This window comes from Phyllostomus hastatus, unplaced genomic scaffold, assembly GCF_019186645.2.
Source record: "Phyllostomus hastatus isolate PE091 unplaced genomic scaffold, TTU_PhHast_1.1 phas_contig_16, whole genome shotgun sequence".
Classification (NCBI taxonomy): Eukaryota; Metazoa; Chordata; class Mammalia; order Chiroptera; family Phyllostomidae; genus Phyllostomus; species Phyllostomus hastatus.
In genome coordinates, this window is record NW_025333643.1 from 17,185,916 (window position 1) to 17,203,074 (window position 17,159).

At 37.0% G+C, this 17,159-nt stretch overlaps 1 protein-coding gene across 7 annotated transcripts in view; it reads right to left on the minus strand.

Annotated features, from left to right (window-relative positions):
- Positions 1-17,159, minus strand: part of FHIT (fragile histidine triad diadenosine triphosphatase) — a 1,461,545-nt gene that overhangs the window by 785,385 nt on the left and 659,001 nt on the right. For all 7 annotated transcript variants that reach the window (XM_045832303.1, XM_045832304.1, XM_045832305.1 and 4 more), the window contains one exon: positions 13,784-13,903. In XM_045832303.1, the coding sequence (XP_045688259.1) occupies positions 13,784-13,886 (103 nt within the window). In that variant the 5' untranslated portion in view covers positions 13,887-13,903. The remainder of the gene's footprint in view (positions 1-13,783; positions 13,904-17,159) is intronic.

Consider the following 17,159-nt stretch of genomic DNA (forward strand, 5'->3'; position numbering starts at 1 on the left):
GTGAAAGCAGGGCTCTAGTTCCTCTAGCTCTAGGGGAGAGTCTGCTCTTTGCCTTTTCCAGCTTTCAGTAGCTGCCTGCATGACTTGTGACCCCATTACTCTGCCTCCCTTATACCACTGTCTACTCTTCTCTATATAAACCCCTCTCTACCCCACTCTTATAGGGATACCTGCCATTTGATTTAGGGTTTACCCAGTGTATCTAGGGTGATATTCTTATCTTGAGATCCTCAACTGAACTGCTGCTGCAAGAACCCTTTTCCATGTGAGGTAATGCTCAAGGTTCCACAAATTAAGACATGAACATACTTTTTCTGTGAGTCATGATTCAACTCACTACAAGGATGACAGGAGATGAAATGAGGAGTAATGATTGCTGGTGAGGGATAGATGGAGTTCATGTAGGAAACTTGTAAAACATCATGATAATTTTGGCTTCAATTTGAGGAAAATAGGAAGCTATTATGAAGATATAAGCAGAGATGTGACATGGGTTCAACATGTTTATAGGAGCACTCAGGCCACTGTCATTCCAAAAAGTCCAGAGCAGTCAACCCTTAGATTGGTATTTCTTCAGCCTAAGGGTATGCCAAATTTAGATCAGAATGGGAAAAGCAGATGAGAAGAACCTGGCACACAGCAGGCCTTCAGAAAACACCTTCTGAGCAAGTAAATGAAGGTTCCTTTACCTAACCACCATTTCAAACCAAAATTAAATTCATCCCATAAATATTTACTAAACATCTATAGTCAAGATTCTGTTCCTACCTAACAGAGCACCTGGCAAGCCCCACATTGCTATCTAACATACTACTGAGTGACAGACCACTTTTTCTTTGGGATTTATGTAATTAGTTTGTTTCCATAAACAAAGATTGAAAAATCTCAACTCAGTGGAGCTGAAGATGAGCTGCAGTTGTATTCTTTGCTATCACTGTACCGGTCATACTTTATTGAATCCCTTCCCACACCCTTAATAACATCTTGGGCAGAATCTGTAACTTTGCATTCACTTTTCATAATTAAAAATATCTCCAGAAATAGATAATCTGAATAGATCAATTACTAATAAAGAGATTGAAACAGTAATTAAAAACCTTCCTATAAAGGTCCTGGACCACACAACTTCACTGGTGAATTCTCCCAAACAGTTAAAGAAGAATTAACATCAATCCTTCTCAAGCTCTTCTAAAATGTGGAAGAGGAGCAAACACATCCAAACTTATTTTACAAGGCTAGCATTACCAGCATTACCCTGATAGCAAAACCAGGCATACTAGAAGGATACTAGAAGAAAAGAAGATTACAGGCCAATATCCCTAATGAACATGCATGCTAAAATCCTCAACAAGGTATTATAAAACCAAATTCAACAATACATTAAAAGAATCATACTCCCAGATCAAGTGGACTTCATTCTGAGAGATGCAAGATGTTTCAACATCTGCAAATCAAGCAATGTGATACACCAAAATGAAGGATAAAGATTATCATCTCAATAGATTCAGAAAATGCATCTGAAAAATAAACATCCATTTATAATAAAAACTCTCAATAAAGCATGAATTGAGGGAATGTACTGCAACTTAATAAGGCCATATAACAAGCCCACAGCCAGTATCATACTCCAAAGCAAAAAGCTAAGAGTTTTTCCTCTATGATCAAGAAAAAGACAATGATGCCCACTCTTGCCACTCTTATTCAACATTGTGTTGGAAGTCCTGTCCAAAGCAATTAGGCAAGACAAATACATTAAAAAAAAATAAAATTGTTAAGAAAGAAGTAAAGCTGTTACTATTTGCAGATGACATGATAATACATACAGAAAACCCTGAAGAGACCACCAAAAACCTTATAAGTAATAAATTCAATAAAGGTGCAGAATACAAAATCAATACCAAAGAGAAATGTGTGTCATTTATTTATGCTAATAACAAACTATTATAAAGAGAAATTAAAAGCAATTCTATATACAATTTCAGGAAACAATAAAATATGTAGGAATAAATTTAACCAAGGAGGTGAAAGACCTATATATTAAAACTATTAGACATTGATGAAAGGAAATGAAGGCACAAATAAAAAAAATATTCTATGTTCATAGATGGGCAAAATTAATATTGTTAAAATGTCCATACTATTCATAGCAATGTACAGATTCAAAGCCATCCCTGTCAAAATTCCAATGGCATTTTTACCAAAGTAGAAAAAACAATTCTAAATATGTATGGAACCACAAAAACCCCCCAGGAGTCAAAGCAACCTTGAGAAGGAATAACAAAGTTGAAGACATCATGCTCCCTGATTTTAAACTATATTATAAAACTAAAGTAATCAAAACAGTATGGTATTAACATAAAAACAGACATATAGATCAATGTGACAGAGTAGAGATCACAAAAATAAATATACATATATATCATCAATTTATCAGGACTGGACCACTATTTTACACCATACATAAATTAACTTAAAATGGACTAAAGACTTCAATGTAAGACCTGAACCATAAAATTCCTATTAGAAAACTTAAGACAGTGAGCTCCCTGATATTGGTCTTGGTGACAACTTTTTGGATTTAACAATAGATGCAAAAGCATCAAAAGCAAAAATAAACATATGGGAGTACATCAAACTAAAACATTTCTGTGCCTTGGCTGGCATAGCTCAGTGGATTGAGCGCGGGCTGTGAACCAAAGTGTCGCAGGTTCGATTCCCAGTCAGGGCACATGCCTGGGTTACAGGCCACGACCCCCAGCAATGGCACACTGATGTTTCTCTCTCTCTCTTTCTCCCTCCCTTCCCTCTCTAAAAATAAATAAATAAAAACTTAAAAAAAAGATTTCTGCATAGCAAAGGAAACCATCAACAAAATGAAAAGACAACCAAGTGAATAGGAGAATATATTTGTAAACCATATATCTGATAAAAAGTTAATATGTAAAATATACTAAGAACTCATTTAACTCAAAAGCAAAAAGAAACACAATCAATTTGATTGTTTAAAAAATGGGTGAAGTATCTGAATAGACATTTTTTTCCAAGGAAGACATACAGATGGCAAATGGTATATAAAAAGATGTTCAACATCAATGATCATTAGGAAAACACAAGTCAAAACCACATACCTGTTAGAATGACTATTGTCAAGAAGACAAGACATAAACATTGGTGACGATGTGGAGAAAAGGGAACCTTTGTGCATTGTTGATGGGAATAAAACTGGTATAGTCACGATGCAAAACAGTATGGAGTGTTCTCAAATAATTAAAAATAGAACAACCATATGATCCAGCAATTCGACTTTGGGGTATTTATCCAAAGAAAATGAAAACACACCAACTCAAAAGGTATATGCACCCCCATGTTTGTTGTGGCATTATTTACAATAGTCAAGACATGGAACCAACGTAAGTGTCCATTGATGGATAAATAGATAAAGAAAAGGTGAAATATATAGACACAGAATATTATTCAGCTACGAAAAGACTAATATCTTGCCATTTGTGACAACATGGACATACCTTGAGGGCATTGTGCTAAGTGAAATATGTCAGGCAGAGAAAGACAAATAGCATATGATCTCATTTATATGTAGAATCTAAATAAGAAAACAACCAACAACAAATCAAGCTCATAGATACAGAGAACAGATTGGCAGTTGCTAGAGGCCATGTTGGGGGTGGGTAAAGGGGATCTAAAGGTAAAAATGTCCAGTTATAAAATAAATATTTTATGCAGATGTAGTACACCAAGACAACTATAGTTAATAATACTGTATTGCATATTTTAAAGTTGCTAAGAGTAAATCTTACAAGTTCTCAATACCAGAAAAAAAAATCTGTAGTAAAGTATGGTGACAGATGTTAACTAGACACAATGTTGTGTGTCAATTATATGTTAATAAAATTTTTCAAATTATCTTCAGTTAAACAGCCCAGTCTCATACTAAAATTTCATATCCTCCCAGCATAGGCTTAAGACACAGACTTGACCATTTAGAGTTCTCTATCAATGTCTTCCCCATCCTGAGGCTGAGCCATTCATCCTTTTATTTAGGGCAGAGGGATCTTAGGTAACTGGATGTCTGTTAGCAGGTGAAAGGCAGATGTCCCTGGTCTGGCTCTAGTTCCAACTGCTGGGTCCCTCTGCAAACATGGTGGTGTCCATATAGTTTAGAGCTGATAGACATGTTATTTCCAGGAAGGTTTTCAAGCTTCACTATCACTCTTTTTCTGAGGATCCATTTACGAAAGGAGTCTTGTCTCCCTTTATAACTCCACAAGTGGTCCATGACCCAACCTCCTTTCTGGATAGGCCAGTGCTTCAGTTGAACCAACGTCTGTGTGCACAGCCTTATGGCACCTGACCACTACACTGACATCAATGGTCCTGACAGCAACCAGGGGACCTGCCTGTGTGTGTTTTCCCCAAGGGCTATAGAAAAATAGGGTGGAGTAGAAACGATGTTCCCACCTCTTTCCTAGGAACTATTTCCCAATCCCTCCTCGAGTTACTGGAGGCCATGCTAAAAGCCTCCCCAGTCCCACTCTGCATTCAGAAATATGCAAATGAGAAGCAAGCACTGGTCTGTGCTCAGGTGCCATCCCAAACTCACAGACCAAATGGGAAGCACTACTGGTGCTGGTACTGTCCCACAAGCCTCTCATAGCAGAGTCCACAGAGCCTGCCCATTCCACAGCTCAGCCAGCATCAAGCCAGAGAACAAGGTGGCAGCATTATTTCGTTAAAATCATCCTGCTCCGAGCTTTGAGCGTCCTTCTGCACATGCCTTTTTGGAGCAGTAAAAGTAAAATCACAGGACAAAGAGGAATGAGGAAAGCCTCTCACATTCCTCCTTCCAACTGTCTATCTTTCCCCTCACCAACTCTGCCCTTACATAGTTTGGGTGCAATGGGATGGGTCTGGTTCTATTGCTTTCTCTTAGTAAAATGAGTGTGGGCGTCTGTCACACATGTGTATTTCTCCAGAAGTGCCAGCACCCTTCTGTTTATACCCCAGTTGCTCATGTTCCAGGGCAATGTGAAAAGTCCCACTGAATGGTTGTTGCACTCCTGAATTTCAGTAACATGATTGCAGATGCAGCTCCAGGAGAAAAAGCTGCTAGGAGTTCATCTGGCCGCTAGACAGAATAGAAAATACTAACTAGTATTCTAGATGTCTACATGAGAAACATTTCAAAGATTTTACTGTAATTTCTGTTGATTTATTCTATCCTCACATATCTTATTTAACGAGTTTTAAAGCAATCATCTTTTGTAAATGGATGAGGATCATGGTTTACTTTTAAAGTATTAGCACTCAACAGATAATTCTTCATTCTAACAAATTTCCTGAACTGGAAATAAATCTTGAAAATGAAAAGAGCTCTTGATAACTACAGCCATTTCAAAACCTATTAGAAAAGGGAAAAATTAGAGAGCCAGATGAATTTCCTCCTGAACTCATTTTACATTGGAGCAAACTGTGCTGCTCACCCCCCAGGCTACTGGGGCCACACTCCCAGCCCCAGTGTCAGGCTCAACCTCACAGACATTCAGAAGTCACTGAGATTAATCCTGTCCTTCCACAATGATGACGATTACGATAAAACAATGAAAACACCAAAGTCAGTGAAACTATAAATGGCAAAGTATAGATTTGCAATAATATAGCACTGGAAAGGAGGAATGACAAGGAAGGTTTAAGGCTAGGGGGAATAACTCCTCAGAACACCTAAGCAATGACACCATAAGGTTTGCTGTACATGGAGGGCAACAGAGGGGTGGAAAGAACAATGGGATCAAGAGTTTGGGTGAAGTCTTGACTCCCATGAAGTAGGACCACTGGCCCAAGATTTAGCTTTCCTTTTCAACTACTCATTGGTCAGCAAACACAAAATAGTGATTCCAACAATGCACTGTTCATCATAAAACATTATTTTAATTTGATTCCTAAAATATTTAGAAATGTTTAAAGTGTGCATGTATATATATATATACACGCACACTTTATATGTATATATACACACACATATATATACACTTTAAACACCTGCCACCCCCACATAGAAAGACATGAGAAATACTGCCTCATGTCTTTCTGCTACACCCCCACATGGAAACACTGCCTTAGTCTCCTGCTACAGTTCAGCTCTCCCCTGAGCAGTGCATTGTGAGAGAGATGGCCATTTGAAACAAAAAGAGAATTCTGTTGTTTTTAACTCATTGGGTGAATCAGTCTACTCTTCTGCTAACCTTAATGATGAAGAAGAAATACTAGGTTTGAGCCCATGGATTTAATGGTGCTTCCTCCTATTTGTCCTTACCTCTCTAAAACCAGGGCTGTTACTGAAACTGCATCCACTGCCACGTCCGTCCATTTCTGCTATGAAAATACTGAAGTACTTCTGTATTCACAACCCCCTGAGTGCTGCTCACTCCTCTCTGCCTCCTCCCCTGTGACTCTCCAGACCTCCCCACAATGTAGAAATTAACAGGCTGGTGTCTGGCACAGCAGAGAGCTTACAGGAACCACTATCACATTGGTCAAGGCCATATGTCATACTAATTGTTACCTGTAAAAATGACTCCTCTGCCTGAGACCTACCTACCCACATCCTGACCCCCAACTGTGGGTGCATCTAAGCTAAACCAAGATCCTGAAGCATATTTGAAGCCTGGAGCAGAAATACCAGAAAAATGTTTTAGATCACAAAAGTAGTTCAGATAGTTAGTACTGTAGGGAGTTCTTAGGATAAGGCCAATTTAAGATTTGTGCCCAAGAGCTATTTGCAAATTTACAGGAGCTATTTTTTTCAGTCAATTAGTTTGAGAAAGGAAAATGGGATCTAATTAAATAAAATAGATCATTAATTTGTAATAAATATACATTAATTATGCTAATTCCAATAATTGAACATATATACAAATTATGTACATATAACAAATAAAGAATATATTATGTGACTATTTCTAAAAGAAGGCCATCTTAACTTATTGTGTCATAGAAAATCCATGTATGTTTATTCTATAGATTTTAAGAGGTTTGATACGTGTATGAAAATATAAGAGGAACATTAACTGCCTACTAATGTTTTAACAAATCTATTTTCATTCAAAATGGAAATCAGGATATATTTTGCATTATTTGAGTTAATTACATGACATTTCTTTGAGTAATGATGTATTGTTCCATTCATTACCTCTAATTATGTTCTGTTCCAAGAGCAAGGCTGGCAACACCACGATCAGCCTTTTCCTATTCCTCGCAATCTGATGACTTTCATGGAAAGCAGATAAAAAAATATGCCCAGGATATAATGAACACAGTTAACCATGACAGTTTAAAATTACCTGAAGAAAGTTTCACATAGAAATAAATAGAAATGGGGAATGGTTTTCTGTGTTATAGGGTATTCATTTTTGCAATAAATACAAGAAATGCTCAAAGTGTTATTTTAAGACATATAATTATCATCCTACCATTTGCCAGAGCTGGAGAGAGTGCACTTCTACCTAATGTTGTCCTCTCCTTTCCACACTCACACACATCCTAACAAATTTATATTTTGTATAGATTGGCAGATTGTAAAGGTATCTTTTTCTGGTTGTGAGAGTGATTCTGTAGGTTTTGTGCAATTCTGAGAGAGTGTAGGAACCTCCTAAAAGCTCTGATCGAAAAGCCAGTTGGATTTTCCTCCTCTAATACACAACCACATTCGGGCAGCCCATCTCAGCTCATCCACAGCAGGGCCTAAAGCTAGAAGGTAAATCCTATTATGGAGATGAGGTCAAGGTCAAGGGAAGACTGTCAAAACTAAGTAATAAGGCACAGGAGCCAAGTGAACTGCAATGCCATCATGCACCAGCCAGCAGGCAGCAAGGAGCCAGGGAGAAAGAGCAGCTGGCAGGAAGTGGCCTTGATGAGGTCTAGAGACCACTATGCATAACACAAGGTTCAGGCACACTGTCTCACAGGTGAGCCACTTTTACTTGAAGAGGCCAGAGTAAAGTGTATAAAATTCACACATTTTTTTTCTCCACCCAATTTCAAATATTCCTTGCACACATGCAAAATATCTATTAATTCTTTCAGTACCAGATGCCAACAATCCATCATCATGTCTACAATATAGAGTAATAAAGATGCCATCTCAACTCCAGGAACAAAAAAGTAAACTTGGTAGAGTTAGAGTCCGTCAAGGACAGCTCCTCTTTCTCTTCTGGTACCCACAACAGTCTCTGCCCACTGACCCTGCCACCTTCAGCCTCAACTCCTCCTCAACACTCTGAGGTCACTATCAACTGAAGAGCTGAGGTTTGTGGTAAAATGCATTTTCTGTGACAATTTCTGATAACAAGTCAAGATGGATGACAGGCACGCAAGGTTTGTCTTGCAGTGGGGATTGGCAAGATCCTCTGTGGCAGGTTCTAGACACTGAAAAAAACACGTCAAGCAACTTCATGAATGACAGGAGCATCCAAAAGCTCCCCTTTGTTCCTGCTGACCAACGCCATCACAAACTGGTTCTAGCTGGTAGCAATGTATAGTACTAACCCAAAGGTAGGCACACATTTATATGGGAATCCTTCCCATAGAAACAGGATGAAGAGCACTCTGAGCAATCACTGCTACATGCAGATCATTTGAATGCAATAATCTGCCAAATAAAGGCAAGAAAATATGACCACAAGAAAACCAACTTGCTCAATTACAGTTCAGGACAAAGGAAAGCAAGATCCTCTTTGAACATCTCTCCAAAAGCACATTAAGCTGGCCAATATACAAGAGGCATACACAGGGGAAAAAAATAGGCTTAGAGAAATTTAAGAGCAAAAACAACTATCTTTAGTAATAAAAATATTAAAATAGTGCTTGTGCTCATTTTATTTGCACAGGAAGGCTTAAAAAGAAACTCTTTTGAGAAATGAAAGCTCATCAGATTACTAATAACTGCAGCTTCCTGAACAATTAAAGAAATTTACAAGATTACAACCTACTTAGGAAATGACAAATATTTCTGATTTTTACAGAAGGATTAAAAGGGCACTTTTATCTATAGCATCTTACAGTTTATAGTGCTTCCGTAGAAAGCACTGTTAAGTAATGAAGATATTTTTATTTTTTATTCATTTATTTCAAGAATACTCAACATGGCAATGGTCTGAATAAAAGAAAAACTGAAAATTGCTTGTTTAGACAGGTAAAATTTTGTTTTAAAAGGCATTTACCAGATTTTTCTTTCTTTATCTATTGATGTTGGACCTAAGAGCACAATTTCCATTGTAGAAAGTTTTTGTTCCTAATACATCAGCAGAAGTGTCCTTTAAGTTACCTGGTCTAATTCTTTACCTAGTCTAATTCTTCACCTAGTTTAATTCTTCACAAATACGTTCTGGAAGGCTGTCCTCAATGCATCATCCTAACATTGTTTGGCCCTGATCACATTCTGTGTGCAATGCTCATGTTTAGAAAAAAATCTGCTCTTTTATATAACTTATTCAATAAAATATTGACAAATGATTTGTATAATATAGTACAGCCAGTAAGCAAGGCTCGTCTCTGACATTGCATGCCACACTCAACCCTTCCACAAATGTTGCTGTGTTATGTTAGCACTCCCCATGCCATTCTGAATAGCAGCCCAAAGATCAATACACTGTCTGCTGAAAACTACAGGATATAACAAATGAATAATTTTATTTACAATAAAAGCCCCAGTTCCCAAATGGATTCTGCTAATGTTCAAATTCATTTTTCATGCTCAACTCAAGACGAGAGGTAGACATAGTTCAATGTAAAGAGAGGGGGTGAGGAGAAGTATTAACCATAGTGGTTCAAATATATTTAAGCCATTAACAATAGCTGGGCTACACTGAGGTACATGATAATGTGTTCACTGCAGAATTCTAAAGATGCAATCTCCTAAACACTTGTGTCTCACCAAGACACTCTGAAAAGCATTTTCCAGTAAGAAGAAATTAATGGATTAAAGACATTCTGACATATTCTTGTAGAGTGTTGCACTACAGAGGCCAAAGCCTATTTAATTGGCTTTAGACACTGTACCAAATAGAAGTGTTTGCTTCAGGTGTGGCTCTTTTGAGAATGAAGCAAATAGTCTTGCTTCAAAATTAAATCTTCAGCCCCTGATCTGACATTTCTTTCCCTCCTCTGAAAGATATGAAAGAATCTGTGAGCAAAGTCAAAAGAAAAAAGGGTGGAGAGTGGGGGATTCCTCAAAATGTTAGAGAGGACACAAGTTCAAAGATAACATTTACAAGTCTCTGATGAATGGCACATTCCCTAAAGGCCACCTGAATACTCTTTTTAAAAAGAAATCATCAAACATACAATAGAAAAATTTCCAATTCACATAAAACTGCTTTAAAATACACACTTGTCCATTGACAAATTAACATACAAAATAATAAGAAAAGGAGGGGAAATAATCTTTTCCCATCAGTGTCAATTCTAATCATTGCTTTTAGATTTAACTCAGTATACTTATAGCACAAAAATGTAAACAAGATTGTAACTGACAAGGCATGAAGGGAAAATACAGCTTGAATATGATACTAAAAAATCTGGAATAAAGTGGTGACAAGCTTTGGCTTTGTGCAAGGAATTACTGAAAAGGCAGGCCTTTGGCAGCCCCTTACTACCCCATTCCATTACTTGAAATGATCCAGGTATTCCTGCCATTTACATTTTCACTTTAAACTCAGTCAGCAAAGTACTTTAGATGCTAGGACAAAAACATTGTGCAAGAGCAGGTCCTGTTCCCACTCCTTACCAGGAACCACTGACTCAGTGCAGAGACAAACAGGAATGCACATAGTTATGCCATAAAGCAGAATGGGATGAAGGTTTGGACTGATGCCTGAAACAGAGTAGGAATTCAGTAATAAACTATAGAATGAATAAGCACGTGATTAATGAACCAACTCTCACAAAAAGGAGAGAGTATATTTTTTTTTCTTAAAAAGGTGGGACTGGTATCAAAACACTTTAGCTGAAATGAAAATGATAGGAAAAATTGCAAGGTGGAGAGGGCTACATGGGGAGGCATGATAATGGAAACAGAAGGCCTGGTTAGGGAAGAGCTGGGAAGGGTTGAGACAAGACAATGGATGGTGACAGGTGGATACTGGAAATATCGGGGATCACTGTGTAAAGCACATAACTATTGACCACTCTACTGTACACCTGAAACAAATGCAAAATAATATCTAATGTAAACTGTAATTGAAAAATAAAAATGAGATTAAAAAAGATTAAAAAATTTTTAAACTATGCTAAGGAGTTTGAATTTTATCCTAAAAAAAAAAGGCAGGGGATGGAGGAGACTCATTTGTTTCATTAGTTGTAAGCAAGGGAACAAGAGAGTGATATGATCAGAGCTGTGGTTTAGAATGAGGGATGTGCTGGATTGGAGAAGTCCAGATACAGGGAGGGCATACAAAGGGGCTAAATGAGAACAGATGGAATAGAATGTGGAAAAGATTAAAGCCCACTGCAGACATCTCACCAATTATTTTATGAAATGTTAGAGGGCAGAGCTATCCACAGCTTCAATTCCCAAATCACAGGACAGAAGAGTGTCGCTTTCTGAAAGCGAGTAACTTATTAATATTCTTCTCAGTTGTCACTTAAGACTTTATAAAGGTAAAGTAAAATAAAAAGCTACAAAATCATCATATAAAAAGGGTTGTCTGAATTCAGCATCTACTGGCCCTAAGACCACTTTACACACTGTAGCTGCACTGTAGCTTGCAGAGTGTACTGATTACAAAAACAATTGTGTTCTCACCCTCAGAAAGGGCCAGGTCCCTCTTGCTACCTTCCAAACAAATAAGCTTGTTAATTTTAATACAATGCCCCCTATCTCCTTGGTATTTACTCAAAGACAAGGTAACTGATGAGGACTCATTTCCAAAATGGCAATTCCAGTGCCATCTAGAACAAACATAATCATCATTCACTACTTGCTTACTGTTCAGTGTAGACATTTCCCTAGATTCAGACATCTCAAATTTTCCTGAGTTCAAAAACATATGTGACTCAGGTCTTATACATTATATGTTCAGAGTTGGTCAAAAACACCATGAAAAATCAAGTTTCTTACTATAAGAAAAAAATCATGGAACAAAATTCATTCCATTATTAACCATTAAAAAAGCAGTACAGCTCTACAATCTCACATTTTCTCAGCCTAAGGCATAAGATTTGTTCACCTAAATTCACATTTTCATGCTAGGTCTCCTCAATTCTTTGACAGAAGTCAATTAAAACTGATACCCAAAGAGAGGTAAAATTTAAACCATTATTCTTTTGACAATGGAATTCTCAGACAGTTTGCATAAAAAAGTTCCTTGAAGGAAAAAGAAAACCACAAAATTGCAGCACAATCAAATGAAAAAATAAATTACTTCTGTTATTTCAAGAACTTCAAGTCTTTGAGAAGAACTCAATAAAAAATTGGTATGCAGGTTGAAAATTGTTCTGTTTTATAGGACCCTTCTGAATTATTCTAGTTTTTATTTTTTACTTCAATAAACAAAAGAATGAAAATTCCTAATATTGAATATAATTTAAGCTGTTTCATGAATTTTAGAAGAGTTAAATATCAAGAAAAATATTATATAATATCATTTATGAGTTTATTGCTATGACCAATAATTTTATATTTACAAAATTAATTTAGTTAAAATTTAGATTCAAGAAATTTGAAAATCTATCATAAAATCACAATTGTTGATATTTTCTTGTTTGTACAATTTTTCAAAAAAGATTATTCATAAAATTCTCAAACACTTTGAAAATTCCCACTTTAAAAAATCATAATTTACTTTGAAAATCATCTTGATGGATTTGTAGATTTAGACTGACCATAAATTCATTTTAAAAATAATGTATCAGTGTGGAAAATGCTTATTATTTTAAAATATAAAATGTTATGCTTTGTTGCACTCTGCATAGTAAATTAAGTTAGGGAAAGGAGAAAAACATTCTAAAGAATCAGTACAAAGTCATATGCACACAATCACAAGTCATATCTTCAATAACATAAAAATTACTCTCCAGAGCATTTCACCAATTCCCACTACTCCACTGCAAAGAATAAAGATTCTACTAAAGTCCATAGGAGAAAAGACTACAATTCAACAGTCAGAGAGAAATAAAACAACCTTCCACCAATGACACTTGACAATAATCTAGAAGATGGGATGTTTTCTAAGAGAATATGCTTTTCAGGCCCTAACATGAACAAAATATTTTAAGCATATTTTTATATGAATTTAATTAAAACTCCTAGCTTGAATGATCTCCAAGAGGTAAAGAAACCAAGTAGGTCTCAAATCTTCACATAACACCTTACTTTCACATCACAAAAGTGCCACCCAATCTCTATGTTACCATTAAAATTCACAACTGATAACAGAAAATAAAGTACCCATGATACTTATTGGAACCATTTTATAAGCACCTGTTTATTTACACAGCTACCATAGTAAAAAGGTAAAACAAAAACTCACCTCCAAAGCCTCAGTTGCTAAGCAACTCTTTCTAGAAGTCCTTCAAAACTAATCAAACATATTACTGGTACCACCAACTGGATTCAGAATAAATGTAATAATATCTTACCTGGTTTGTCCAAAGAGGGAGGAAAGTGGATTCCTTGTTTACCTTTTGGACAGACATTGGAGGACAATCCTGTATTCACTTGGCATGTTAGGTTGAAATGCGTTTTTCCCCTTTTTTTTAAAAAAAAGGATACGTCCTGGTACCACAGGTTTCCTGTTCACAAGGGCAAAGGACAGTTCTGTCTTTAGAAATACCACAGAGGGCTTGATGAGATGTTGGCCAAATCGGAATGACATTTTCTAACAGTTGAAATCTGAAAGAGAAGATGAGTTAGGGCCTTTAAAAAATTCAACTGAGAAACAGATCATATACCACCTTAAAGAAAGCAAATTTCATTGTTGCAAATTCTTAGTTGAGAAGAAGAAATAATTTAATCCATTCCTCACTTAATGTTCAGTAAGATGTACTCTGGGAAAGTCTTCCCCAAAGACTTCACTCTCCTCACCAGGGTGGTTTTGATTGGAGTTAGTGTTTTCAAGCAGAAGCCTAATACATAGACGATAAAATGTTCTTAATCTTCTGCACTTCAGGTTGCCTCCTTAACCCCTATCTACTAGGTCCTATCTGTCAGGACCCATCCATTTTTGTTTTTACCCATCCATTTCATCATATTTACTAGGCTAAAATTTTTCATTGTTAAACATTTAAACTATCTAATTATTAAATGCTTTTCTAAATTGTTTTATCTTTGTTTATATAAAAGCAATTTTAACTAAGTACAAACACTGTTTGAACTTGTCTACAATTATAAAAGCATAGAAGCACTCCCAGGGAACTATTATAGTAAAATTTCCAAAACTAAAGAGAAAAAAATTGTGAAAAAAAGGAAGGGGCAAAATATAGCTCAAGATGTGAACAATTTCTGGTTGACACAGAGCCAGGATATAGCAAAGTATGTGAAGTGTTTCATATCCTCTGTTGTGGGCAAAGTCACATTACAGATTGGGAGTAGTAGGAAGGGAGTACAGCAAAATCTGGCACTTGGCTTCTAGGGTACCAAGAGATGATTTTATATCATTTAGATGACAATACATGACTGAGTTACTTTCTGAGGGACTAAGACACACCCTCCTTAGGAAACCACTTCATTTTTCTATTTCAGGAATGACTCTACCACAAAACTGATGGAGACAGATTAACTTATGGGAAAACATTACAAAAAACAATATCAGAAGATGACCAGTGATGTCAGATGTATGATTGTGTGAGAGATCCCCTTGATCTCTCCCTTTGAGGTTTCAACAATTAAATAACTATAATTCAACAAGGGATTTTCTGCTTGGTGTACAAATATGTCTAAGAGAGCCACACTCTGAAACATCTAAAGGTGGGCAAGTGGAAACAAACTGGGGAGGCGAGAAGAGTGAAAAGCTGAGATGAACCATGGATGTACAGCCTGGAGCTCTCAGTAAGGCTCAGCCTGAACAGAGGAGGAATCAGATTGTGGCTGACACTCCCATCAGCCGGGAGGAGCAAAGAGCATTCCTGCAGGAGTGGGCAGTAGTAGCTGTAGCTGAATCCAGTGATGAAGGCAGGGACAAACACAAAGATGAAACCAAAGTTGTCTGGCAATTGGCATTACAGAGAGTAGAGACCAAGAGTAAAAGCCACAGAGCCTGGCCGCCTTCCCTCAACTTCCCAGAGCTCACCTCTCCACACCCTTCATGTTGGGTTGCCAAGTACATTATCTGCAAACCTGAGAACTGGTACTACAAAAACACTTCTTCCATGAACAAAAGGTGCATTCTGGGTCCAATCACAGGTTGGGTGGAGATGGAGGGGGGATTCCATAGAGGTCCGAGGTCACCATTGCTGGGAAGGCAAAGCAACAAAGAAGGCAAGCAGGTTCCCCCAGCTCACCCCACCCTCACACATTGCAGTTGCACTGCTGGCAGCATCTCACTGAGGAAATAGCTTTGGGATTTAATGGATTTGGAGTCCCGTTGTCCACTGCATTTCCCTGTGGGGTTGGTCCCCTGAAATCAGGACAACTGGCTCAAAATGTAAGCACCCACCTTTCCAGTGAACACAGGCCATTTTGCATCAGCCCATAGAGACCTGATAAGCAAGAGAAGTGCAAGAAAGCTAAAAAAACTTGTGATTTAGTGCCACCTACTGGAAAACAACAGAAAGATTTCTTACAATCTACCACTCATGGCCTGCCACTCATAGGCAGATGCCTAGACAGAGAAGGAATCCATCAAATACCATGAATAACCAAGGTAATGAGGCAGCTCAAAAAGAAAATGAAAAATCCCCATAAAATCTACTTAAAGACCTGGAAATGTATGATTTAAATGACAGAGAATTCAAGACTGCAGTTATTAAAAAACTCAATGATGTACAAAAAGCAGAAATAGGCAGTTTAATGAACTCAGAAACAAAATCAACAAACAAAATGAATACTTTACCAAAGAGATTAAAACTTTAAAAAAGAACCAACTAGAAATTCTGGAGATGAAGAACTTAATAAAAGAGATCAAGAATGCACTACTAAGCATAGGAAATAGAACTGACCAGATAGAGGAAAGAATTAGTTATATCAAAGATAGAAATGTAGAAATGGCACAGAGGGAAAAAGAGAGAGACTTGAGCATAAAAAAAATAATAAAAGAACTCTGTGAGACCTATGGGACTCCATCAGAAAGAACAAAGTAAGAATAGAAGCTAAACCAGAAGAAGAGAGGGATCCCTGGCTGATGTGGCTCAGTGGATTGAGTGCCAGCCTGTGAACCAAAAGGCTGCCAGTTCAATTCCCCATCAGGGTATATGCCTGGGTTGTGGGCCTGCTCCCCAGTTGGGGGTGTGCAAGATGTTTCTCTTGCACATGGATGTTTCTCTCCCTCTCTTTTCCTTCCCTTCCCCTCTCTTTAAAAATAAATAAATAAAATCTTTTTAAAATGTTAAAAAATTAAAAAGAGAGAGAAAGGGGAATGGAGAGCCTATTCAAACAGTTGATGAGAACTTCTCAAATCTATGGAAAAGTTAAATCCTCAAATCTAAAATGGAAATAAAACACTGAATTACCTCAATCCAAAAAAAACACCCTTCTCCAAGGAATATTGTATTAAAACTGTCAAAAACAATGACAAAGAAAGAATTTCTCAAGGCATCCATGGAAAAGAAAGAAATATTCTATAAAGGAAAGCCCATTAAGTTATCATCAGACTTCTTAGCAGAAACTCTATAAGCTAGAAGAGAGTAGAACCAAATATTCAAACTACTGAAAGAGAGAAATGACCAGCCAATAATAATATATGCAGCAAACTTAGACTTTGGATATAAAGGAGAAATAAAGACTTTTCCAGGCATACAAAAGCTGAGGGAATTTATCATAGAAGACATCCACTGTAAGAGCTATTCAAGGGGGTTATCCAACATGAAACAAAAAGCAAAAGGTCACAAAACTATGAGTTAGATCACCAACAAACTTACTGCATAAACAGGGATAATTTGCAACAACAACAAAAAAATAAAAAGGGAGGGGTAAAGATCTGAATTTGCAAAGG